We start from the raw sequence: 25,257 nt of genomic DNA, 5'->3' as shown, positions 1-25,257 counted from the left end.
CGCAGGCTTACGGGGCTATACAGGCGAGTATATATATGTATCTCTTGGGGGATTGTTCTGTTTTTAGAAAGTAAGTTATTGATAGGAGAAAACAGCCTATGAAGAGCTAAATGCTTATAAATTAGGATTATGGGATTTCCCTTCTCTAGTCTGCATTTAGCAGCTACATCCAGAGATGTTAAAAATATGCAGTATTTCATTTTATTCCAAGATAAATTGAGATGGCTTATTTTAGAGATAATTGCAATATCAAAAGGATAAAAATAAATAAGTGTAGGAATCTGGTTGAAGGGGGTATCCCAGTAAAGAAATACAAGTCAGGGTTAAAGGTAAAAGCAAAGAAGTGCCGGTCAGGTTGCTGGACAAGGACAGATTTGGGACTCTTAGCCTCCTAGTGGCCAAAGCAAAAAGGAAAATATGAACAGTGACAGATGACCCTTGAACAACATGGGGGTTAGGGGCTCTGACCCCTGCATAGTCAAAAATCTGTGCATAACTTTTGACTTCCCCAAAGTTTCTAACAGCCTACTATTGACCAAGAGCCTTACTGATGATGTAAACAGTTGAGTAACATAGGTTGCATGCTACATGTATTACATACTGTATTCTTACGATAAAGTAAAATAGAGAAAAGAAAGTGCTATTAAGAACATCGTTAAGGGGACGCCTGGGTGGCTCAGTTGGTTAAGCAGCTGCCTTCGGCTCAGGTCATGATCCCAGCGTCCTGGGATCGAGTCCCACATCGGGCTCCTTGCTTGGCGGGGAGCCTGCTTCTCCCTCTGTCTCTGCCTGCCATTCTGTCTGCCTGTGCTTGCTCTCTCTCCCTCTCTCTTAAAAAAAAAAAAAAAAAAAAAAAAAAAAAGAACATCGTTAAGAAGGGAAAGTACATTTGTGGTACTGTGCTGAATTATTGAAAAAAATCATGTGTAAGTACACCCCCGCAGTTCAAACCCATGTTGTTCAAGGGTCAACTGTAGTAGAGCCTCAGTCCCATGAGAAAAAAAAAATCCAGAATGGTTTGCTCAGAAAAGACTTGATTTTCTGGATACCAAGCCCTGAGGAATTTCATCACTGGGTTCCTCTTAAATGAGATCTCCTTGTGACATTGTGGACCTCATTCCTCCCATATGTATTCTGGAGATTTCCGTATAAGCGCTGCTACTGCTGCTGCTGCTGCTGCTGCTGCTTCTTTTTTTTTTTTTTTTTTTTTTTTAATTTTTTTTTTTTTTAGAGAGCGCTTTGGGTGGGGGGAGGGAAAGGGAGAGGGAGAAAATCTCAAGCAAACTCCCCTCTGAGCGTGGAGCCTGACATGGGGCTCGATCCCACAACTCTGAGATCATGACCTGGGGTAATCAGTACTGATTGTACTGATTCCGTACTGGTCAGTAGTCGGATGCTCAACTGACTGAGCCACTCTTTTGCACTTTCCCTATGACTGCTTCCTATAGTGCCTCTTAGTGTAAGCCGACAGTGCGATGCTAAATTTTAGTTTAGTAAAATCAGTTCTAGATGAGATAAATTAATGCCTTTCCTGGGGGAAGGTGGGGAATAGGTTTTTCTGGAAAGCCCATAAACTGGAGTCCTTGACCCTTAAATTCCCACTTGCCCCAAAACCTTTTATAACCAAGCAAACATGGGAAATGATTTGGCTAAAGATTCAGAATTATATTAAACATCTGGAACTATATTCAGGACTCACCTTTCCAGTCAATTCTATGAAGTGTGGCGATTGCATTTACGCTCATTTTCTGAGTGTGAAGCTTGGATAGGACTAAGAAGGTGGCTGGCAGGAGTCGAAAGAGATTAAGAAGCCGAAGGACAAAGAGCAGGAGGTCCAGGTGGTTCACAACCCAGGGTCTGGAAACAATTTCTAGCGTCTCACTTCAGAGAAAATAAATGTGACCAACTCTGTTGCTCCCTGGTGATGGAAAGAAAGATTCATTGTACAGCATTGGCAGTTTTGGGTGTAAGGCCCACTCTTCCTGTCCTTCAGACTTCTGACAAAGGATACACACAAGGAACTGATAGCCAGATGTGGATGAAAATATCTGCTTTATTCCTGGTGAGGCAAGTACTTGATAACCCTTGATGTGGGGCTCCAGATCATTTACTTACCTTCCCAGAGAAGAATGGAGGGTCTTCCCTCTTGGGCAGAGCCGCTTTGTCACGGTGGGACAGAGGAAGGAAAAAGAAAGGAGGACGAAAGCGATCAGCTGAGTGCCTGCCAAGTCTGGACATAGGTGGTGAAACAGGAAGTGTTAAGCTTGGATCTTTGCTTTCCAGGCACAGTAACCCTGCCTTCCAATAAAACCTAGCCCGGTGATGTCCAGCTCTGATGAGTCACATTAACTCCTTCTTCTTGGGGGAGGAGTGATTAGATGGGTGAGGCTTGGTGTATTTGGTCAGTGCTTTCACATCATGGGGCAAAGGATCCTGACTGGAGGTTCCACAGACCAGGGAAGGAGGGGGACAAAATATTCGCACTTCCCAATGGTTGGAAAGAGCTTTATTGAGGAATAATAGATGTATGATGAGCACATGTATTTTAAGTGTACAGTTTAAGTGTTGATACATGTATACACCCATGAAGCCATCATGACACTTAAGAGCATGGACATGTGCATCATCCCCAGAAGTTTCTTCATGCCCCTTTGAAGCCCTTTCCCAACACCCTTCCCCATTCCTTCCTTTGTCCCCAGGCAACGACTGATCGGCCTTTTGTCACTGTAGTTTAGCTTGTATTTTCTAAACTTTATATAAATTAAGTCATGCAAGGGGTACTTATTTTGCCCAGCTCTCATTCAGCGTAAATCAATCTGAGATTCTTCCCATGTTGTGGCATGTGTCCTAGTCCGTTCCTTTTTACTGCTAAGTAGTAGTTCGTTGTACGGCTATACCACAGTTTGTCCAGTCCTCTGCTGATAGACGTCTGGGTTGTTTCCAGTTTTTGGTTATTTGAAATAAAGCTTCTATGAACATTTGTGTACAAGTCTACAGACATACGCATCCCTTTCTCTTGGGTAAGTACCTTGGAGTGGAATGGCTGGATGGTGTGATAGGGGTATGCTTCCCTTTTTGAGAGATTGCCAAACTTTTTCAGAGTGGTTGTACCATTTTATATTTTTACCAACAATGAATGAGCGATCCAGTTCCTCCGCATCTTGCCAATACCCCTAGTAGTTGGATTCAAAGTCACTCAAAGCTTGGATTATAGTCAGCAATGGAGATAAGGTTACATTTTTAAAATTAAAAATATATGTGTGTACACACACACAAACATATATACGCACATATCTACATGTATATTGTTTTCTTCTGTGCCGTCGGCTTCATGGGGAAGTGCGGTCATTGTCTTACAGAATACCCCCACTTTGTCTCTTCGCTTCCTCAGTAGGGGATGATGGTGGTGCTTGTTCTTCTGGCCCCTGTAAACTGGAAGGTAGTTCCAAAAGCTAAAAATAGATTCTGATTTGACTTTTCTGGCAAAAATATCTAGTATTAGAGGGGCTTCTCGTTGTCTGAGATGGGACAGTATGAACACCAAAAAGACCGCAGTGGCTTGAAAAACAACAAATATCTAACAACTTATGAGTTCTTAATGATAACTCAAAAAGAAATCTCACCGGTCGTTTCTGGTGGTTCTAAGGGCCCCCAGGTCATTACTCTGAATGTTGCTAAATATAGGGAAAGAACCAAGCATTTGTTTTGCCTTCCTATTTGAACTGTATTTCAGGGTAACCAAATTGTTGATGTGCTAATAAATGTAGAAGGAATGGTGAAATGAGAAAACCACCATTTTGCAGCCCTTCGTAATGGCCTTCATAATGGCCCACGGCAATGCTCATCAATGGTTGTAAACCTTTAAGTGAAAGATGGGAGAACTTTATGGTGGAGGGATCAGGCTGATGTCATTGGAACCCATGGATCATTCTGAACATCACAGGATAGGAGACAAGCAGACATGTCATGCATTAAGGAGACAACACATCCAGAATACTGGGAAGTATTCTTGCCATAAGAACAGAATATGAATGTAAGGAACGCCCTTGCTGAACTGCTGGTTAGTTAATAGGAAACATGGGGGACAGAGAAACATGTTAAATGATGTCATGAGAATACACTCACTCACCCAAGTCCAGAATGTGGGAAGTTCTACAGACATGTGATCCAGTTTCTTAGGCCAATAAATGACTTTTTAAAAAAAAATCATTTTTTTTTAAGATTTTATTTTGACAGAGAGAGAGAGAGAGAGAGACAGTGAGAGGGAATATAAGCAGGAGAAGCGGGAGAGGGAGAAGCAGGCTTCCCGCGGAGCAGGGAGCCTGATGTGGGGCTCGATCCCAGGTCCCTGAGATCATGACCAAAGCTGAAGGCAGAGGCTTAACCCACTGAGCCACCCAGGCGCCCCCCAATAAATGACTATAAAAGAAAACCATTGTCACAAATTAAGAGACACGCCGACCAAATCAGCTTGTAAACCTTAGTTGGATCCTGATTGAGATGAAAGCAACTGTAAAGAGACATTTTTGGGACCACTGGAGAAATCAAACACAAATACGGTGTTAGATAATGTTACAGAGTTATTATTAATTTTGTTGGATGTGATGAAGGTATTGTGGTAACAGTGTTTTGGAAGATCTTACCTGCTAGAGCATCGGTTCTCAACTGGGGATGATTTTGCCCCTCCATGGGACATTTAGCAATGTCTGGAGACATTTTCGGTTGTCATGACTTGAGGTATTGTTGGCATCTGGTGGGGAGAGGTCAGTGATACTGCTAAATGACCCACAAGACCCATGACAGACCCCTACAGCAAAGCTCTCTCCCCTCCCACACGTCCCTGGTGCCACAGTTGAGAAATGCTGCTTACAGTTCTCTCCTGCAGTAGTTATGGGTGAAACGATACGAGTGCTGGGGTTTGCTTTTAATAATCAACAAACACGCAAACAAGAAGGGGATGGAGTGGAATGGGATGGGAGTTGCTTGTTGTTGAAGCTGGGGAAGGGGCGTGTGGAAGTTCATTTTACTACCTCACTACTTTTGTGCGTGTGGAATATTTTAATATTTAATATTTTATAATATTTAAAAATACATTTGAAAATGTTGGAGAAGAGGATGCTACAACATTCCTGAGGGCAGCGAAGAACGAGTGTAATGTGATGTGTTCTTGGGTGGAGGTAATTCAAGGGGGAAGGCACTAGAGCAGTCCGGTCCTAGGGAATGGATGCTGAGGAACTAGCTTCTTCACTGTCATTTAAGTATGTTCGGGGGGCCTCCACCTGGGCCCCACACTGGCTAGATCCAGACCTAACCTGGCCGTCATGACTAGTTGTGGTTTGAAAGGATTCTCTCTTTGGAGTGTTTCCAGCTCATGTAGGTGTTTTGCAGCTTTGCTGAGGACCCAGACCCGGAGGGAGGGGGGCAGACAAAGTAAAGCTATACAACTAGAAGTCTGGTTCAAGTACGAGGCAGAATTGAGAGAAAGAACATCTCAAAGTATAAATCTGTGTGAAAATGTCAGTCATTTGCCAGACTTGATGCCAAGCCACCTGGTAGGAGGAACATGGCTTTTGAGAATGGCGAGATTCAGACAGAGCGCACAACTCCGCTGAGAATCTGCCACCAGAGAGGGAAGGCACCTGCTTTTAGCCATTGGCAGCCAGACGCTAGTGTCCTTGAGATTGATTGATTAAAGCACACTTGAGTGACGCTAACTTCCTTATTCATCTCCTTTGAAGACACCATTCTAAAATTTGATCACTGGCCAAATCAGCATTACCTTAAAGTCTCTTTATGACTCTTTTGGGAAGCAAAGGCATGGGGGAATATATTATTTACTTAAGTCTATCAGAAACTGGATCTAGGGCGCCTGGGTGGGTCAGTGGGTTAAAGCCTCTGCCTTCGGCTCGGGTCATGATCCCAGGGTCCTGGGATCGAGCCCCGCATTGGGCTCTCTGCTCAGCAGAGAGCCTGCTTCCCTTCCTCTCTCCCTCTGCCTGCCTCTCTGCCTACTTGTGATCTCTGTCAAATAAATAAATAAAATCTTTGAAAAAAAAAAAAACTGGTCTAGTTTGTCTTCTTTTTGTATTTCTTACACAACGTGTTGTTTGGAGGAGCTATACCTGATCACTTCCTACCCAGAGGGAGAAAGCCTGAGGCTCTGGGGAATAGAATCTGTTCCATTGGCCTGGATTATTTACGTATATTTAGTAAGTAGCTGTATTTGCCTATCCCCTAACCTATTCTATTGGTTCATTCCCACGATCTCTCTGATCCTGGATCTCTTGCTCTTCCTACAATTGCAACCTCTTTCTCTCGGAGCTATTCCCATCCTAAGAGCTGGTCACTGATGTTCCTAAAAGCTCTGCTCTTGTGTCAGTTGTCACAGTTTGCCCCTTCTTTCCGTAGCCTGCCTCCTGTTGATCCACATCCTCTCTGTTTCCATTATCGCTTCCTAACTGTAGAATTTGTCGCGTTGACTATCGTAGACCTGTCCTTTAGAGATCTCTAGCATTGACTTCTTCCAACCATCACTCCTGCAGCCGTGGCATCGGTCTCTAGCACTGACACCAACCCAGGGCTCTGAAACTCTAATAATTCCTTCCATCAATTCAATCCAGGGATCCCCCCACTTCAAGGTCTGGCCAAGATTTCTCTTTCGCTTCCTTCCCAGCCTCATTACCCATGGCTCTCTCGGGCTCTTGCTCTGTGGCTTTCCTAAAGTGGTACTCTTCCCCACTTCAGCTGGCCAAGATACCTTTTATCCAACTCTTGACATTCAATCACCTCTGTGACACTTTTCCGCAGGAACACACAAAACTCTCCGTGTCCTCTTCGGCAGGACTTACTGGCATTCCATTTATGTATCTCTGCTTTTCACACCCACACCTTGACCTCTAGATGACGTAAATAACCCCCTCTTCACCTACTTTGCAGTCCTACCTTTGTACCATGGATAAGTGCGATCACATTGGTTGCTTCAGAGTTTAAGGAACTGGAGCACGGCTACTTTTCTGGCTGTCTTCCTTTTAGGTTTGAACATGACATTGGATTAATTATTTTTTTTAAGGTACAGGACATCATGGTAGACAGAATGAAGCCGAAAATGTTTTTGATTTAATATCGGATGCCCACTGTGTTCCAGGCACAGTCCCGATTCATTATATCATTACACAATATTTATGTGCCTTTGTCCTTTATGACACTGTGTTGGCTTGTATTCATCTTGCGTTTCTGCCACACGCGACTCAGCACCAGTGTCTGTAACTGACAGTGATGATTAAAAATCATAGGGGTTTTATGAGCAATATCTAGGCTCAGCTTTTTGTTGTCGTACTTGTGTTTTAATGTGCCAATTCCTCATGACTAAATCGGGTACTCTAGGTCTCCTAAAGTGGCACATTACACGAAATAGCCCATTAGGTTTAAGAAATTATCACACATCCAAGGTTTTTGTTATTCATTCATTCCTTTAACAGAATAGATACTAAACATTGACTAAGGACAGCCAGGTGTTAGGGGTGTAATGGTGAACACGGCATCATCTTCCCCCTCACGGACTTTGTGTTCCAGTGGGGAAGGCGGGCGATAAACACTATACCAAAATTAGAAAATCTTTTATATTTGTAATATTAACGTTTGTGTGGTATGCTGAAAAATTAAGAGTGGGATGGGGTAAATGGAACATGTCAGTGGAACATGTCAGAGATAAGTAGGGCCAAGAGGACAAATCCAGTTGGTTCTCCTTTCCTTGTTTTTTTGCCGTTGTTGTTTTGTTTTTTTAATTTGAAGGCACTGTGTTTTTCCCCCCAAAAGCTCCTAATGAATGTCAGAATTAAAGAAAAGAGAGAATTTATAGGAGAGAGATTAACTAAAGCTCCTAAAATAGCTCTTTGTTTCCGAAAACCTTGTTCTGCCATCTATCTTATAATTGGGGATGGCGGGGGGGAGGGGGCAGGAAACACTCCAGAACTTGCTTGCATAGCCCTTGCTACTACGGGGAATGTGCCCTAATGTGACCTCAAGCACAGGCTGATTTATTTTTAAAAATACATAGGAAAAGATTTTCTTGTTTTTCTTTTTTCTTCTTTTTTTTTTTAAATTTTCTTGTTTTTCTTAATGGTTTTTACCAATGAACTGTAGATCTTAATATATGACTTCTGATTTGTCATTATTGAATGTGGTGGGTATAGGGGGTGAGATGATTTCATAATACTGTATCAGAAAATATTAATAAAGGCACTCATTAACATATTTTTCAGACAGAAAAATTTCCACTTTTAAAGCCTCTTTAACTCAAACATCGAGCAATTTCTTCGTGGCCTTTATTATGCTAGGTGCTGTCTTTTCAAGACTCATTTTTTACGCATCTGTTCAGCAAATATTTATTGTGTGCCTACAGCGTGCTTGGCACTGTGCTATGTTCCCAGGTATATCGTGTATCTCCATCAACATAGACTGAAATCCAACGACTTATTAATATCTTCTGTAAAGAAGAAAAATTACGTTTTTTAAAAGATTTTATTTATTTGAGAGAGAAAGAGAGATTGAGCAGGAGGGCGATGGAAAGAGAATTTGAAGCAGACTCCGCGTTGAGTGCAGAGCCCGACGCGGAGCTTGATCCACAGTTGTGAGATCATGACCTGAACCAAAACCAAGAGTGGGATGCTCAGCTGACTGGGCCATCCAAGCTGCCCCAGAAAAATTACATTTTGTGAGGGTCAGAAAAGGAACATTTTCCATAAGTTATAAGAAGGAGGAGAATTAGCCCCCAAAGATAGATGTGGTCACATACTTCATAGTCTTGGATTTGACTAAGTTTCACATAATCCTTTCAAAATATGACATCCAGATTTTAAGCTAGTTTACTCTCTCTTTCTGGTGCACCTGTTAAGATATGTATTGAACCTTCTAATTCTTTATTTCCTGACCTCTCATGTCTTGTGTCTTTGTCTCTATGCTGCATTCCATGTGAGCACTTCTCCAACTGCACATCTCATTGTAACGCAGGCTCTGATTCAGTGGATGGGGGACAGAGCCAGATTTCTGTATTTCTTTCTTTCTTTCTTCCTTTCTTTCTTTCTTTTTTTTGGAATTGTATTTATTTGAGAGTGAGCACAGGTGGGGAGAAGGGCAGAGAGAGAGGGAGAAGCAGACTCCCTACTGAGCAGGGAGCCCAAAGCCAGGCTCAATCCCAGGACCCTGAGATCATGACCTGAGCTGAAGGCAGATGCTTAACCCACTGAGCCATTCAGGTGCCCCAGAGCTTCTGTATTTCTAACCAACTCCCAGGTGATACTGATGCTGCCAGGCTACAGATCACACTTTGAGAAGTATGGTTCTATGTGATTTCTTCAGATCTAACTGCCGCTTCACTAATTTTCTCTTTGGCTGTGTCTAATATTCTATTTAATGTACCCAGTGAGTTTTAAACTTCAAATTCAATAACAATACTTTTCATTTTTAAAGTTCTGTTTGGTTCCTTTTAAATGTGTGTGGTCCTTTTTCCAGAGTATTCTATTCTTTTATTAGTGTTTCTACTCATTTACCTTGATACTAAATTAAATTATTTTATGGCCCATGTTAGATTGTTCTTTTATCTGCAGATTTTTGTTTTTGTTTTTAAAGATTTTATTTATTTATTTGATAGAGAAATCACAAGTAGGCAGAGAGGCAGGCAGAGAGAGAGGCAGGGAAGCAGGCTCCCTCCTGAGCAGAGAGCCTGATGTGGGGCTTGATCCCAGGACCCTGAGATCATGACCTGAGCCGAAGGCAGAGGCTTAACCCACTGAGCCAACCAGGTGCCCCTTATCTGCAGTTTTTGGAAGGCTCATTTTCCCATTTCTTTTATATGATGATGGTCCTCTGTGTAGTTTGGGTGGTTTCTTTTTCCTTGTTATGTATAGTTCCTGGTTTTTACTTTTTTTGTGTGTGAACTGATTTCTAGTAGGGACTGTGTGTGTGTGTGTTTGTGTGTGTGTGTGCGCACACGTGTGCACGCGTGTGTGTGTCTGTTGCTTTGTCTGTCCTGTGTGTCCTGGATTGTGAAAATGCTTCCACAAGATGTTCTCCTTTTGTGTCTGCCAGGGCCCTAAGGGCTCAGTGATCCTGGGCCAGTATTGATGTTGATTTCTTGTTTTGTAATTCCCACCCTATATAGGATACTATAAATGCAGACATGCTAGCTGGGATTATAGTCTTAATCTCTGGCCTGTTTCTTTCCCCCTAAAGGGTCCTGGCCAAATGTGAGCATCCTTGTCATTTTCTTGTGGTAGAGAGTTTCCAGTTTGCCCATTTCTTTTTGGCTTGAGGCTATGGCTCTTTTCCTGCCCAAATATGGCCCTTATAAGTCCTTTTTTTTTTTTTTTTTTTTTTTTTTTTTTTGGTAAAGATTGATTTATTTCAGAGAGAAAGAGAGAGAGATTGTGAGCAGGGAGACGGGCTAAGGGAGAGACTCTTAAGCAGACTTCTGACTGAGTGTGGAGCCCAATGCCGGGCTCAATCTCATAACCCTGGAATCAGGACCTGAGCCGATTGAATCAGACGCTTAACTGACTGAGCCCCCCAGGTGCTCCCATAAGCCCTTCTTTTCAGACTTTCCTGTTGTACTCAACTGACTACTTGTCTAGAGGTTTACATCCCTGGCTTTTGTTCCATCCTGTGACTATCTCACCTGTTACCAGCTGGTGTATTTCATGTTGATTTCTCCTTCCTTCTATTGAAGATTGTCTGGCTCTTTTTCTAATCTCGACCATATGGGCTAGCTTTCAGCATGATGGAGTTTTCAAGAGAAATCTTATTTTATAGTACAGAATTTCTAAATCATAATTCTTTCACAGAGAGTGGCTCTTACCCCTATATTAATCATACTCCTCACTCAGAAATGGGATTCTATTTTAGTTTTCCAAAGATAAATTAGTATATAGTGGAAAGAGAATTGAACTTCTGCTAGAAAGAAGATGATATGATAAATACAGACATCCACAGGAGTGTGTGCATGCTTTGAGCAGGAAAGAAGAATATTCAACACAGATTGGGCTGTATCTCACTAGTCTTCACTAATTGCAGGATCGGTCAGAAACACAGATCTCATGTGAGGAATAACAGTAATGGGTGATTTTTATACAGTGTTTACTATGTACTAAGGAATATGCTGAGCACTTTGTATAGATTTTTTTTTTTTTTAAACCTCCCAACAGCCCTTTGAGGAAGTTATCTCTATGTTGAAAATGAGGCTCAGAGAGGTTACGTGACTTTCCCGAAGTCACAGAGCTGATGGTAAGTGGTAGAGTTGGGATTTGAACCCACTCAGATTCCAAAGTAATGTGCTGTCAGTCATAATGCTTCCGTATTCGTATCATCTGTGAATTTCCATACATTTTCTCAGTCTTTATCTGAGTTTTTTGAGATGGAAAACTTCTCTTTCTGATTCTTATAAAATATAATTTCTATTAATTTTTTTTTTCTTGAAGGAAGTATTGGGTAATTGAAATCAGATTGGATTTGAAGCTATGTTGATGGAAGTACACATGGGATGTGGGCTGAAGCATTCAGTGTAATTTTTCTTTCCATCAGCTAATTTTTAAAGTATTAAGTAAGTAGATTCTGATCCTACCAGGGAAGATTTAAATTCTCTTGAGAGCTTGGAGGTGTTAAATGAATTTCTGGTAGTGCATTTTACGTTTTCAGTCTCTCACCTCATCTCCGTGTACCTGAAGCTCTGTGAATGCTCCTTTGCACCTCCCAGGAGCAGCCAGACCTCCTCCTTGTGCCTTCCTTCCCCCCTGCTTCCACACCACCCCTTCACTTCTCCATTCACTCCCCAGTGTGGCTGCTTGGATGTGGTTGTCACCAGGGTACCTTGCAAACAGCCAGATTCTTTTGAGTCAGTAAGCAGAGACCGACTGCTGCTCCTATCTGGTGCACAGCTTAGTTCAGAAAACAAAGAGTTAAAAAGGAAGCCTGGACTGTGACCGGCTGCGACAACGGTCCTAGGGGGCGCTGTAGTGAGCTCCGGCAGTGACTCATGCTGCTCTGTCACTTGGCTCAGCAGTGGCCCCTGCCATGCAGGCGGCCAGGTGGGGTTACAGCCAGAACAAGCACCGAGTGGGGAGCATGAAGCCTGCACTGCGGGGGCTGTGATGCCCGGCTTGCCAACTCCACTGGCCGGCTCGCCACAGACGGACGCCTCAGCGTGCAGCCATGGCAACGCTTCTGGCCCGCTACACCCCCCCGGAGCCCACCACAATGGGCAGCTTCCTGGTGACTGATGGCCCAGTGTCCTCCTCCCTGACCGAGAGAGTGTAGTAGGTCTGCAGAAAGTGGAGAAGATGTAAGATGCTCCTAGCCCGGAGTCATGCCTTAACGAGGTAGGACGCAGACGGCCATCGGTGCATTTACACCATCAGTGCACTGGGATGCTGTAAATCATCGGGAAGAACTTTATTTGGCTGGTGTTTCATTATGCTGATTAAACTGCGGTGGATTTGGGCGGCATGATTGAGGTGGGGAGGAGGGATAATGAACTAAAAAAAAAAAAAGTGGTTGGTAAGAGCTCTGAGCACACTCCTCTGGCTATGAATGAGCCAGACTGCAGTGCTATCCTACCATGAGTTACATACCTCCCAGGTCCTCTTTCCTGCTACTTCCTCTCATCCCGGTTAATCCATGAAATGCAGACATGCCATCTTATTTCAGTGACTAACATTAAATATTAATGATCTGGAGCTGTCCAGAGGAGGAAATACATAGGTGTGCGTTGGTTGGCACTCTGGCACCAGCCAGCCTGATGCTCTGTCGAAGTGTTCTGGAAATATCAGGAAGGAGCAGCTGGCTCCCACGAGTTCCCCAAAGTGCTTTCGTTCCATCAAGTGACCTGTTTGAGTTTCTCCTTCAGTTTACCCTAACGGGGAAGGCAGCCTGTCTGCCAGTTGGTGGCCATGTTGGCAGAGAAGGGGTTAATCTCTTGTTGCTGTAAGAGCCGAGGCTGGGTCTGCCTGTGTGAGCTAGATTGAAAGCAGGCGCTGCAGTGCCATCGCTAAGGCTGAAGGAGTAGGACGATTTTCTCCGCAACAGTGTTGAATCCGTCTGAATTTTTCTCTCCCTCTCTTCTTGTTTTTCTCCAACCAGCTCCTCCCCCCTTCGTTCCCACCCTCAAATCTGATGATGACACCTCCAATTTTGATGAACCAGAGAAGAATTCGTGGGTTTCATCCTCTCCGTGCCAGCTGAACCTCTCAGGTTTCTCGGGCGAAGAACTGCCGTTTGTGGGGTTTTCGTATAGCAAGGCACTGGGGATTCTTGGTAGATCTGAGTAAGTGAAGATTTGACTTTCTAAGGACCTGTACTGATGTGAGGCATAGAGAGCCCAAAGGTGGTGGTGGTGGTGGTGGTGGGTTGGTTGGTTGGGGAGGGGGGGAGTGCAGTGAAGGGAAGCTGTTAATCAACCTGCATTTGGGAAGCAATTTACCTGTCTGGGCTTTGGTGGGGTAGATGTTTCATATTCTCATTTTGCTGTGTTTAACGTTCCTCTTCCTGTCCCCAGCATCCTAATCGTCCATTGGGTACTTTGGGTTAGTTTTTCAGTGTTTGGTGTTCTTTCGAGGGGAGGAAAGAGTGGGGGATATCTGGCAGTGCAGATCCTTGATGGAAGGAGAAATGTGCAGGGTTCAAAGGAGCCGTCCGTCTGTTTATCCCTCTGTGTTTCCATCTCGCAGGTGTGTGGGTGGAGGTTGCTGTCTTGGCTGTATTGAACGAGATCTCATAAGCTAAAGGTTTCCTGATGGGCTTTGCTGAGCTGCAAGTGGCTCTGTCAGTGCTCTAACAGATAGATGGTGCTCGGCTCCACTCGAAGTCTGCTGTGAGATCGGGGTTCTGGCAGCTGAGCTGCTCTGAGCTGGCGGAGCGCTGGCGGCCAGAGAGAGCCCCGTTACCGAGAGCCACTGAGAGGGAGTGCGATGTAGCCGAGCCATTGATTCCCAGAAACTGGGCTTCACAGGGAAAACAAACAAACCAACCGGAGCCGAGAAAATGGAAGTAGAAACATCATTGTAAACCTCTCAACATGACAGGTCTTTTCTCCATTCTTGAAAAAGCTCATGAAAAACGCATTCACACTGCACCCGGGACTGGAGGGTCCTGGCTCCCAGCCTCCGGGCATTTCTATAAAATGCAGTAGCTTCTGTGGATATAGGAGCTCCGTGTCTTGCTTCGTTTTGTGATCCCGTGACATTCTGCATTCAGAGGCACGAGTTCCCCGGGAAGGTCTTGGACCAGCTGTGTTATTCCCCCAATGCCCCTGGCTTTCTCACTTGGAGGCTCTGGGGGTAACGTTAGGTAATTAGTTGCTGCCTACTTAGGAGACAAGCAGAATTTGATTTTCTCCTTGGCAGTATCCATTCCCGATTTGTTGTGCCTGTAGTTCAGAGATCGATTTGAAGACATGCGTTGGTTCTTGGATGGTGTCTCCCCATGGGTGCTATTTTGACACCGATGTTCCTCAAAAGATTTCAGACCATCGTCGGGGGACTGGGCACTTGAGATGAAATAGGGTAGTGGGCTGCGACTGAATGGGAGAGAGATTTTTGTATTGAAAGATGCTGAGGTGCTCCTCCTTTCCTTCTCCCCTGGGCTCTGGGTTTAACATCCGGGTTTGGATTTTGGTAGCATTGGCTGTGCCTTTCTGGCTTATTTGCTCTGCAACTCCAAAAACAGTCTGGATCGTAGGAGAGCAGGCAGAGAGCTAACTAGCTGTTGAATGTGCCATCAGATGGATTTGAAATGGCCCAGCAGGGCATTTGAAGAGCAGGGCAGAAGTGGAGGCCCGACGCTAAAGGACGCGTGGTTGGTGGGCAACTTAACGTGGACACGCGCAGCACCCTGAAGGTCACACATTGGACTGGAGGGAGGTGTGTGGGGAGTTCTGGTTCTGGTTAGCAGTGGGCTGGCCGGCTCAGAATGAAAGCTTGCTTGGGGTGCTACTGATCTGAAAAACTAGGGAGGATTTGAGGGAATTTGATTTTCAGGGCAAAGGCGGAATGCTGTGGGGGATCTTAGCCATTGCAATCAATCTGAAGCAGCGTGTGATGAATGGCTTATCACTCGGGAAGCCTGGAACTGCATCTGCCCTTCACAGAAAGCTCAGTTAAGGGAGCTCTCTGACAGGGGGGACATCTCAGTCTTCAGGCCCAGGCTCTCAGTAAATATTTGTTGATTTAATTTGCTCATGATCCTTTCCCCCAGATTGTGTTTATACTGCTCATTGTATTTGAAGATAGGCTGTTTCACCTTTGATAGTTCACAGTACATCTCTAGAGCACAACGCGACCGTCTGCTCGTGCCCCAACAGAATGCTGAATGAGATTCTCATAAAAAAGGGGAAAAAAAAGTCCATGCGAACAAAAGCACGTATTTCTTACCTGGAAGATGGGACTGGAGTATTCCTGCTTTTGGGGGACTTTAATGTCTTTGCCCTGGCAGTTTGGGGTTGGAATCAGAAAGATATTCTTTCGTCCCGTGTCTTTGAATGTGATCTTGCTGTCGGATTTGGCTCTTCAACCATGGGCAGCCCTGCGGGTAAAAGCCTACCGCGTCCTTGTGGAAATCCACTCCACCTGTTGGATGTAGGTGACCCTGGACCAATGGCATTATCATTATTTAGGAATTCAATAAAAGAGGCAGTGGTGAAATTAATCAGAAGCCTCCGCAGTTCTGCGGACATATAGACAAAATTCATTTAGAGGTGGGAGGAGGCATTTTCGGGGGGTGCCACTGGGGACCTGCTGCGTCTTCCCGAACATCTCCTTCTCCCCTCCCCACTCTCAGCATCACAAGTTTTTATTTACACACAGGGATTACCTGTGCCGTTACTCACTCTTCACACCGCCGAGGAGATGGCAGATGCTGGGTGCTGCACTGGGGAAATTGACCCCAGATATGTTACCAGCGAATTGAATGAAATGTTCAGAGGTGGAGCTGAATGAATGGGGAGTTTTCACAGAGGCTCTGGTCGTGAGAATGATTTTAATTGTTTTGATCGTTGGTTGCTTTTTAGGATCCTTTTTTTGGGACCCCAGACAGTTTTTAAGCCCGCCATGGAGCGCATCATTATTTTAAGCTTAGCAAGAATCTTGATCTCAGCATTCTGTGTCTGAAGTATCGTGGGCGTTGCTCGCAGCTTGAGTTGGAGGGAGCAGGAGAGATTCGACAAGACCGGTTTTGGTTGTCTTTGGGGTGGGATTCTGGTGAAGCTGGTGCTGGAGTGAGGGAGTTTCTGTCTCGTGCCTCTTTCTTTTTAACTGCCAATAACCCAGGCCACATCCCCAAGCTCTGGATGCCTGGGTGTTTCTCTGAGCCTCTGTTTGCTTGAATTTTACAATATGTTAAAGGTTTAAAAATAAAATGGATCCCAGCTCCCTTCCCTCCCCTGTCAGCAGGGGTACATTTCTTTAGGTCCCTTCTTCTTCCTAGATTGGAGATATTGTCTCATTTAAGCCCTGGCTGAAACCATGCCTTTTTGCAAACCTTCAGTATAAACTCTAGAAGGGAAAAACCAGTCGGTTTTATATTTTGCGCTAGTTTTACACATGCTGGTTTGATGCTTTTGGAGAACTAGGAAATCCTGGAGGAGCAAAGAGATCTCGATGAGGTTGGAATATGTGGGATGCCAGTGTCTGAATAGGCTGTTTTTAGGAAGGGGGGCTCTCCCTTCCTTTTGGCTCAGGGCTCTTTCCTTTCCTTCTGGGTGATCGGAAGTTTCATTTGGGAGCCAACCATCTAAACACGGTGGAGGAACAAAAAACGACTTCCACCATTGCTTCCCAGATTTTCAGGGAACCAGTTTTTGGTACCTCTTCCTTGCTCTGTCGGCGATCCTTTGCATGCCCATTTCCTCAACTGCAAAGTGAGGGTGGGGGGAATGATCCCTTCCTCTTAGGGCTTTTGGGAGGATTATATGAAACCCATAAAGCACTTGATCTAGTACTTGGGACATGGAAAATTCTCAGTAAATGTTCACTGTCATTATTTTGTTATTGCTAGTTTGCTGGTCTGTATGTGCCTAGTGTCCCTCTGTTTATACTGAGAGGCTATGGAAGGACCTCAGCAGTAATTAAGTAGTCCAGTTGTGCCAGAGCAGAAACCCAACCTCCCAGATCTCAGGAATTTTCTGCTAAAGAAGCTTAAACATCCTGACTGACCACAAGCTCATATGCAGTGGCCAGATAATTGCAGGTAAAAGGCAGTTGTGGGGATGGAGTGGATTGGGGGATAGAATTAGAAGGCCCAGTCCTAGAACGGGTGCCTTTCCATCAAATTGAATAAGTCAAGGCATATATGTGTGAAACAGCCCAGAGGACACAGGGCAAACAACTTTCCTGAAGAACATCATGGTACAAATGGGGTATCCGACTGCTCAAGGAGTCAGGAGAGGAAGGCAGCCTTCCTTGTGGGGTCACTTAATGGGTAATGTTAACTCACAGTTCTTGCCAAGTTACAGTGATGATCTTCACTGGAATGTCTTTCCATTTCCGCAAGTCGGCCGTGATCTCAAGAGCTGGGCTGGGTCTGATTCATCCTGGTTCCCTTGGAGCATAGGACATGGTAGACCATCAGTAAATACCTGTGTTGGAGACTGAGTGTGTTTGCACACTAATTGGAGGTAAAATATTTGGCTTTTTAGAAGACAGTAGATTTGGATGAGGGGAGAGAAACGTAGAGAGCATTTCAGGTAGGTTCAAGTGGTAACAACAGCCCATCCATATAGGGCACCAACCCCGTACTAGGCTCTGGTCTAAGCACTTTGCACTGATGAACTCATTTAAATTGCACAATGACCCACGAAGAAGATAGTGTCATTATTCCCATCTTACATGTAAGGAAACTGAGACATGGAGAGGTTAAGCAACTTCCCCAGGATCACACAGCCCTGACCCTCTCAGCTAGAAGTTGAACCCAGACACTGTGGCAGCTCGAGTCTTTTAGCCACCACTCTATGCTGTCAGGTATCAATGCTGCTGACAGGAAAAATTAGGGAATTTGTGTGGAGTCCCCAGGTTTACATGCTTGTTGGAAGTGGAGGCCCATTGTGGGGAATGATGAGCCGTGGGGTTGGGGCAGGGTGGAATGAGAGCTGAGAGGCAGTCTAATTGCTGAGTTTTGTTTTCAATCTCTGCAAGTTTTTTGAGTAGGTAGATGATGTAGCTCTTGCATTTAAAAAAAAATTTCTGCCTCCTCTCATTTGGAGACTCTTCCCTGGGGTGTATGTGCGCTCACATAAACACATGAGTAGATATTCTCTCCTGGAAATTTCCTTGCTTGAGTGTAAGCTTGGTGAGCTGAGAGAACTGTGTTGACCTTGCTCTCTACCGTGGCTTCGGGCTGATCATATGCAAAGCGCTCAATAAGCATTTGGTGAACTGGTCCAAATCATTTTTATGGCTGCAGCTTTCAATTTGTTGATGACTCTATGATCCGTGTCTATGCAAATCTATGTTTTATACTCCCAGCTGCCTTCTGTCATTTATCCTGGGGATGGCTTATTCCAGCGGAAGGTGGCCTGAATTCTCTAAGCAGTCCTACTTCCCTTTTACTGAAATACTTGGGAAGGTGGGGGAGTTTTCCCTTAAAAACTGTCTTCCTTTCCCTGTCCAGCCCAGGGCTGTCTGTTACTGTCCCTGCTACTTCCAGATCCCTATTGCAAAGAGCCTCATCTGTCTTTTGAGTTGTTGTTGTTGTTTTTTTTTAAATAGTCAGCATCAGTAACAGAATGTGCTATAGTACACAAAGGTATGCATCTTCTGTACTTCCTAAATATGTTAAAAAAACAAACAAACAAACAAACAACTGTAACTAGCTCCGGCCCATAGTTCCTGTCTTCCAGGTCTCTGTGTTTCTTCCATTTCCACCATCATCCAGACTAGATATCGGATCTTTGCCTCTGTCTGTTGTGTTGGGTTCTCTCTTCTCATTCAATTTCTTCTTTCCCTTAGTCAAGCACATCTTGTTCTACTTGCCTTATTCTGTTCTCTATTTAGACTGTACGTGCTTGCCTCGCGGGCCTGGCAGGACCATTCTGCCGCCTTCTTGTTTGTCTTAAAGATACCTTTAGGAAATCTAATCCAAACGAGCCTAGCCCAATCCTGAAGATTAGGCTCCAAAAGATCTGTCAATGCGTTTTTTGTTGGCCTACACATGCTAATTTGCATGGTTGCCTCGGCTCCCTTAAGAAGACAGTAATTGACTAAGTGGTGCTATGTGTTCCCAAGCTCTGCGCCAGTTTGGCACCTCTTCCTTCGCCTAAGTGAATTTCTCGCCATTCTCTCTGTTTTACTTGTCTTTTGTCTCCTGACCTCCGTCACCTTCCTGTCTCTGACCAGCTTCATCAAAGAATAGCCTTCACTCTGTGCCTCTTTTCCAATCTCTCCAACCTTATGGAAACTGCTGTTTGAGAAGCCAGTGATTCTACCCGAACTCCAAAGCCAGTGATCCCCACCTTGCCACGTGATACCGTCATTTACCACGTGTGTCTTGAAACTTTCTGCTTGCTTCTTTCCTGCGTTGTGGAAGCTCGGTCTTCCCTCCTACCTCTCTGCCTGCCAGTCTCACTGCTTCCTGGCTGTTGTCTTCTCTTCTGGGTTCTTAAAATGCTGCACCATCTCCTCAGGTTCCAGCAATTGCCTTTTTAGCCTGGTCTTGCTTATATGACTTACACTCTCACTTCCTCTTGGCTTTCCTCCCTGTGTGCCCTGTGTTCATTATGGCCAGGATGTTCTACCAGTTTCTCAATGTCCCTGTCCTCTGTTTCCTCCCAACACAGACAGGCTTCTTTGCTCACTCAGTGAGCCAATAGGTGCCAATTTGGTTTCCTTGTTTCATTTAACAAACTACTACTCTCCCTAACATTTTAGACAAGAAAACAGAGTCATCTGAAGCTACTTTCCATCTCCCCCTTCAGCCCATCATTTGCCAGGTCCTCTCTCTAAGCTGGACCTCTAGGATGACACTTGCGTTTACGCCTTTCTTTCTGTTCCTTACTGTCACCCCTCATAGAGCTTTGCTTGGACTGGTGCAGTAGTCTCCTAACCAATTTCCCTGCCTCCAGTTTTCCCAGCTTTGATCCATTCTCCAAAGAGGGTGGAATTCTTCCAAAGCACAAATGGGATGATGTCATTCTCCTACTCAGACCTTCAATGGCATCACAGTGTGCGCAGAATTAATGGCCGCTCCTGAACTTGGTATTCAAGCCTCGTATGCCAAGACCCCAGCCTTCCTTTTCATTTATACCTCCTCCTCCTCCCCTGTGTCTGGGCACACTGCTCAACACTCACTGACGACAGGGACCATCATGTCTTCCACTTCTTGCCTGAAACAGTGCGTTGCCCTTGGCAGGTCTTCAAAGAACATTTGTCAAATTGAAGTACACTAAAGTGGCCAGGGATTATGCCAGTTCCTTCTGCACAAGTGCTAATGGAAGCTGTCCTCTAGCGAGCACTTCTTGTGTGCCTAGAGCTGTGCTGAGTGCCTTACATGCATTATTTCACTCAGTCTTCCCAGTCTGGCCATCACTCTGAGTGGTAGTAGGTATTAACCCTGTTTCCAGAGGAGGACACTGAGCCTCAGGCAGACTGAGTTCTTTTCCTGATTTCTTGCAGGTAGTAACACATTGAAGACTTAGACCCATCCCTGGCTGCCTCCAGGAGCACTGTGCTGTCCTGCCTCTAACAGTTGTGACTTGGCTGGATTGTGTGGGACCTACGGGCTCGCCTAATAATAAGGGTGAAAGAGTGGCTCCTGCTGAGAATTCACTATGGCACTGTTCCAAGCGCTTGACATTCTTGCTTAAACCCAGAAGCACCCATTGTTTTATAGATAAGGAAACTGATCATGAAGCTTGGGTTTTTTAAAATTTATTTATTATTTGGGGGAGAAGCCAGGGAAGGGCAGAGGCAGAGGGAGGGAGAGAATCCCAAGCAGTCTCCATGCTGAGTACAGAGCCCGATGCAGGGCTTGATCTCACGACCCTGAGATCACGACCTGAGCCAAAATCAAGAATTGGATGCTCAACCAACTGAGCCACCCAGACGCCCCAAAGCTTGAGTTACTTCTTGAAGTTCATGCACCTTGCATGTGGCAGAAAATGGCCAACTTTTCCAACTTTTAACTTTAGAGTTGACATAAGTATTCTTTGTTTTGGGGCACAAACTGTGGTACACTCCTTAAAAGCCCAGGCTTTGGAAACGAAGATGTGGGTTCCCATCTAGGCTCTGCCGCTCATCACCTGTGTGAATGAGGCATTTAGCTTCTCCCAGCATCAATCCCATCATGTATAGAGTAGGGATTGTTACAGCGCTTACCTGCTAGGTTTGTTGGGGGGAACACACAGAGTATGTGATGTTAGCACCTGGAGCAGAGTGAGTGTCGTTTCATAGTCTTGTGGTTTTGGGGTGAGGATGGGCCGACGGATGCTTTCAATTCTCCCTTTGTCCCTGCTTGAGTTTATAAAGACATCTTGCTGGTTTCTGCCCATTGAGACAATCAGGCTCCACGTGGGGTTCCTGACAGATGTCCTAATATCTCCATCCAATTTTTTACTCTGAATGGAGTCCGTAATGTGTTGGCTAAACCAGTTCCTTCCATAAAACATGTTTGAGGCTTCTGGTGGGATCTAGTTCCAGTGGGGTCTGGAACTTGGTGCTGGGGAAATGGACTATGCCCAACCTGGGTGGCACATACTCCCACCCATCCCCCAGTGCTTGAGTGTCCCCTGGAGGGGACAGTGTGTGTGTCATCATGACACTGCTGTCCTAGAACCAGTGTATCTGGGCACCTCCCAGGCAAGGGCCAGAAAGCTTTATCGTGCCAGCACTGATTCTGCATACTTCTTGTTTTGGATTCCTTTGTCCACTGTGACCTTTCACTGAGGCTGCCTGGGGCACAGAAATATTTGGCATACCATTCATTCACCCATTCAGTCACTCCGCAAATATACTGCTCTAGGCCTTGCGGCGTAACTGAACAAGACAGACAGGGTCCCTACCCTCAAGAAGCTAGCATTCTGTTGGGGGAGACAGAGGATAAATAAGTTCATAAATAAGAGATTTGCAGATGTTGGTGAGGGCTGCAAAGAAATTAGAACCTGGGGTGGGGAATGACCACCTCGATCCCCGAGGCCAGGACTAGCCTGCACGTGTCCAGTGAGCACAGAGCCCGGAGGGTGGAGCTTCCGGGCACATGGGGAGCTGGGTTTTGAGGTTGGATGGGCCTTCAGGTTTGGATTCTGAGTGGGGACGTGGTACATGTGGTTCTCATTGACTGAGTGTGGTGGATGGAAAGGCAGTAAGAACTGGACTGAACGAGATAAGTTAGGCCCCTGCGGCCATCCAGGAAGGAGGCGGAAGTATGGCATTAACCCACACAGTGGGGCACTGGCTTAGAGGTGGGGACTGTGTGAGAAGTCCCACCAGTAGCTACATTTCCATTAATTATGTGACTTTAAATAAATGCTTCTAGAGTTACATATTAATCGTTCCAAGCAAATACTCTAATTCAGCCGGAGACCACTGCTGTGTGTGTGTTTGGGAGAGAGTGGTGCAGATGGGTAGGGAAGGGTGCCCCAAAGCTAGCTAGACTCTGAAAGTTTAGTAGAGATGTATTTTTAATATTTCCAAGTGTTCATGATGGACACCACTTGTGTATTTTTAAATGGGCTTATAAAGTTAGTTCATAAATTTCAGAATGCTCAATCTTAAAAGCCAATATATTTTTGGAACAGAATGCTGATGAGTGTTTTATTTTTTGCACCATATTACATCTTGCTGTTGCATGTATTTTTAGTGCTGTTGGCCACAATTAAGGTAGGGCCCTCAGCTGAGCTAATTTTGATTCCCTGGGTTTAGACTCAAGTATCTGTTCTTGGTTATCTCGAGAAGATCTGTGATTTGTGATCTGGGTCCTCTGGGATCTGGTGGTATCTTCTGCAGTCTCGGGTTCCTCTTCCCAAGGGAATAAATGGTTGGCTTGATGGCTTAAACATGATCTTCATTATTATAGCAGTGACCAGAGATACTCAACGCATAGACTTCCTTGAAGATGGAAGTACGGATTGTCTCCTCTTTGGCTAGGAAGCATTCTCTTGGTAGCTTTATTAAGGAATTTTTTTGAGTCATGTGGATTATTATAGACACCGGGAAAACTACATTTTATCATTTGTACTTAAATGTTGAAGTTACATGGAAAGCAATTTTTAGGTCACATCTAACACATTTTAAGCAAATATTCTTTTTGCTGCAACAGAACCCACCGAACCCAACCTTCCCTTGGTGTGTCATATACCATTACCTCTATTAATACTTGTTGGGCCCCTGTAATTATAAAGCAGGTGTGTATATCAGGAAGAGATGTTGATTTCAGAGTAAATTTTTCTAGAAAATAGAAGCTGGAAAAAAAGAGGAAAACCCAAACTTGGCTTCGTGCTCGAAGAGACAGCACTGCTGTGTGTGGGTGGCTGGCTGCATGCTCCCGCTGCTCAGAAGTGCCTTTTCTCTCCATGGGTATAACTGGCTGTGTATCAGAGATGTGGCCAGGAGGAGTAGGCAAGCAAAGTGTGGGCAGGCTGCATGTTCTTTTATTAGCATCCTTATTGTACTGCATCTCATCGAGCCCCGAGCATGAACCAGCTTGGGCCCCTGAAGTCTGTACTGTTTCCTATTTAATTACCCCCGCTCGAGCCACCAAATGAAGGAGGAAGAGTTGCTCTTGTGTGTGCGTTGAGCTGTTCCTGGAGGTGGCTATGGACTGACCTGAATGGAAGTTCTTGGGCACCCGGGCTGCTCTGGACTCAGCCTTGGAGCTGCCCTGCCAGCATTGCCCTCAGCCAGTCACAGATAGAAGTTACCTTCCCTTGAGTGATCCATTTCCCTTTCTCCTGTAAGTTCCCTCCTCCAGGTCTCCGCAGCGCTGTTCTTGGGTTGCTTCTCTTGGGTTTGTCCAAGGCTGACCGTCCGAGAAGTAGCAGTCGGGATTTGAACCTATGGCCATTGGGTTGCAAGCCCAACTTTGAAGCAAAACCCAGTTCTGCTGCCCCACACCAGCGCCCACATCATTGTAATGGGGTAGGAGCATGTAGAGGCCATAGGAAAAAGCCATTCCCTTAATTTCAGTGCCATCCTACAGGATTGTTGAGTGAGTTCAGTGACATAACTTGTAACTCATAAAGTATCAAGTATAGTGTCTGATGCGTAGTTAAGTTTCAATGAATGGACACTATTATTAATGACAAAGGTAGTGGCATTAATTCTCTCTCCTACGTTGCTGCTTGTTTGAGGTTGGGAATTCTGACTTTCTTAACTAGGAGTCTACATGAGAAATAAGTAGAATACAAATATGTTGAGCCATACCTGTCTCTAGTATGTTTCTCTTACAGAAGTAATTCATGGAAATGGCATAGTGACATATTAAAAATAAGGGTAAGAATATCTTTAATCACTGTCTGAAATCTGCACATTATCTTGAAATTCATAGTCCACCATGATGAACTTCAGAATTGTGTCCCCACTCAAGGAGTGACCAAAAGGCACCAGTACCAAGTGGCCTGGCCAAAATGCCACCTCGAGCTGAATGCTGGGGACAGTCATACCATGAGTTTTAAATCCCTAGACCTGAAATTGCAGGTGCTTTCTTCTAATTAGCATCCTGCTTCTCAATCCTCTTTGTACGTTAGAATCACCCAAGAGCTTAATAAAATGGCGCTGCCCAGTCCCCTCTCCCAGTCAGTCTCTGGTTTAATTGGTCTAGTTGGGTCCTGTATATCAGGGTCTTTTGTTGTCGTTGTTTTGTTTTTTATAAGACTTTATATTTTTGAGAGCAGTTTTAGGTTCCCAGCGATAGTAGCAAGAGGTGTAGAGGTTTCCTATTTACTCCCAAATGGGCACAGCCTCCCCCAATCATCAACATCTCCCACCAAGAGGGTATTCTCATTATAGTTCCTGAACCTATAGGCACACGTCATCATCCCACAGTTGACCTTAGAGCTCACTGTTAGTGTTGTGTTTATTATGGGTTTGGTCATCAACATCTCCCACCAAGAGGGTATTCTCATTATAGTTCCTGAACCTATAGGCACACGTCATCATCCCACAGTTGACCTTAGAGCTCACTGTTAGTGTTGTGTTATGGGTTTGGACAAATGTGTAAGGACCTGGACCCACCATCATAGTATCCCATGGAATATTTTCACTGCCTTACATCAGTATTTTATAAAAT

At 44.9% G+C, this 25,257-nt stretch overlaps 1 protein-coding gene across 1 annotated transcript in view; it reads left to right on the top strand.

The window, feature by feature from the left end:
- LOC111156397 (citron rho-interacting serine/threonine kinase) overlaps nucleotides 1-25,257 on the top strand; it is a 219,270-nt gene that overhangs the window by 47,989 nt on the left and 146,024 nt on the right. The window contains 1 exon segment of the mRNA XM_022517252.1: nucleotides 13,129-13,312. Coding sequence (XP_022372960.1) covers nucleotides 13,129-13,312 — 184 coding nt within the window.

The sequence above is a fragment of the Enhydra lutris genome, unplaced genomic scaffold (genome assembly GCF_002288905.1).
Source record: "Enhydra lutris kenyoni isolate GAN:26980312 unplaced genomic scaffold, ASM228890v2 scaffoldscaffold46, whole genome shotgun sequence".
NCBI lineage: Eukaryota > Metazoa > Chordata > Mammalia > Carnivora > Mustelidae > Enhydra > Enhydra lutris.
Note: the sequence above shows the minus strand (reverse complement) of the source record. Positions and strands in the feature narration are given on the sequence as shown.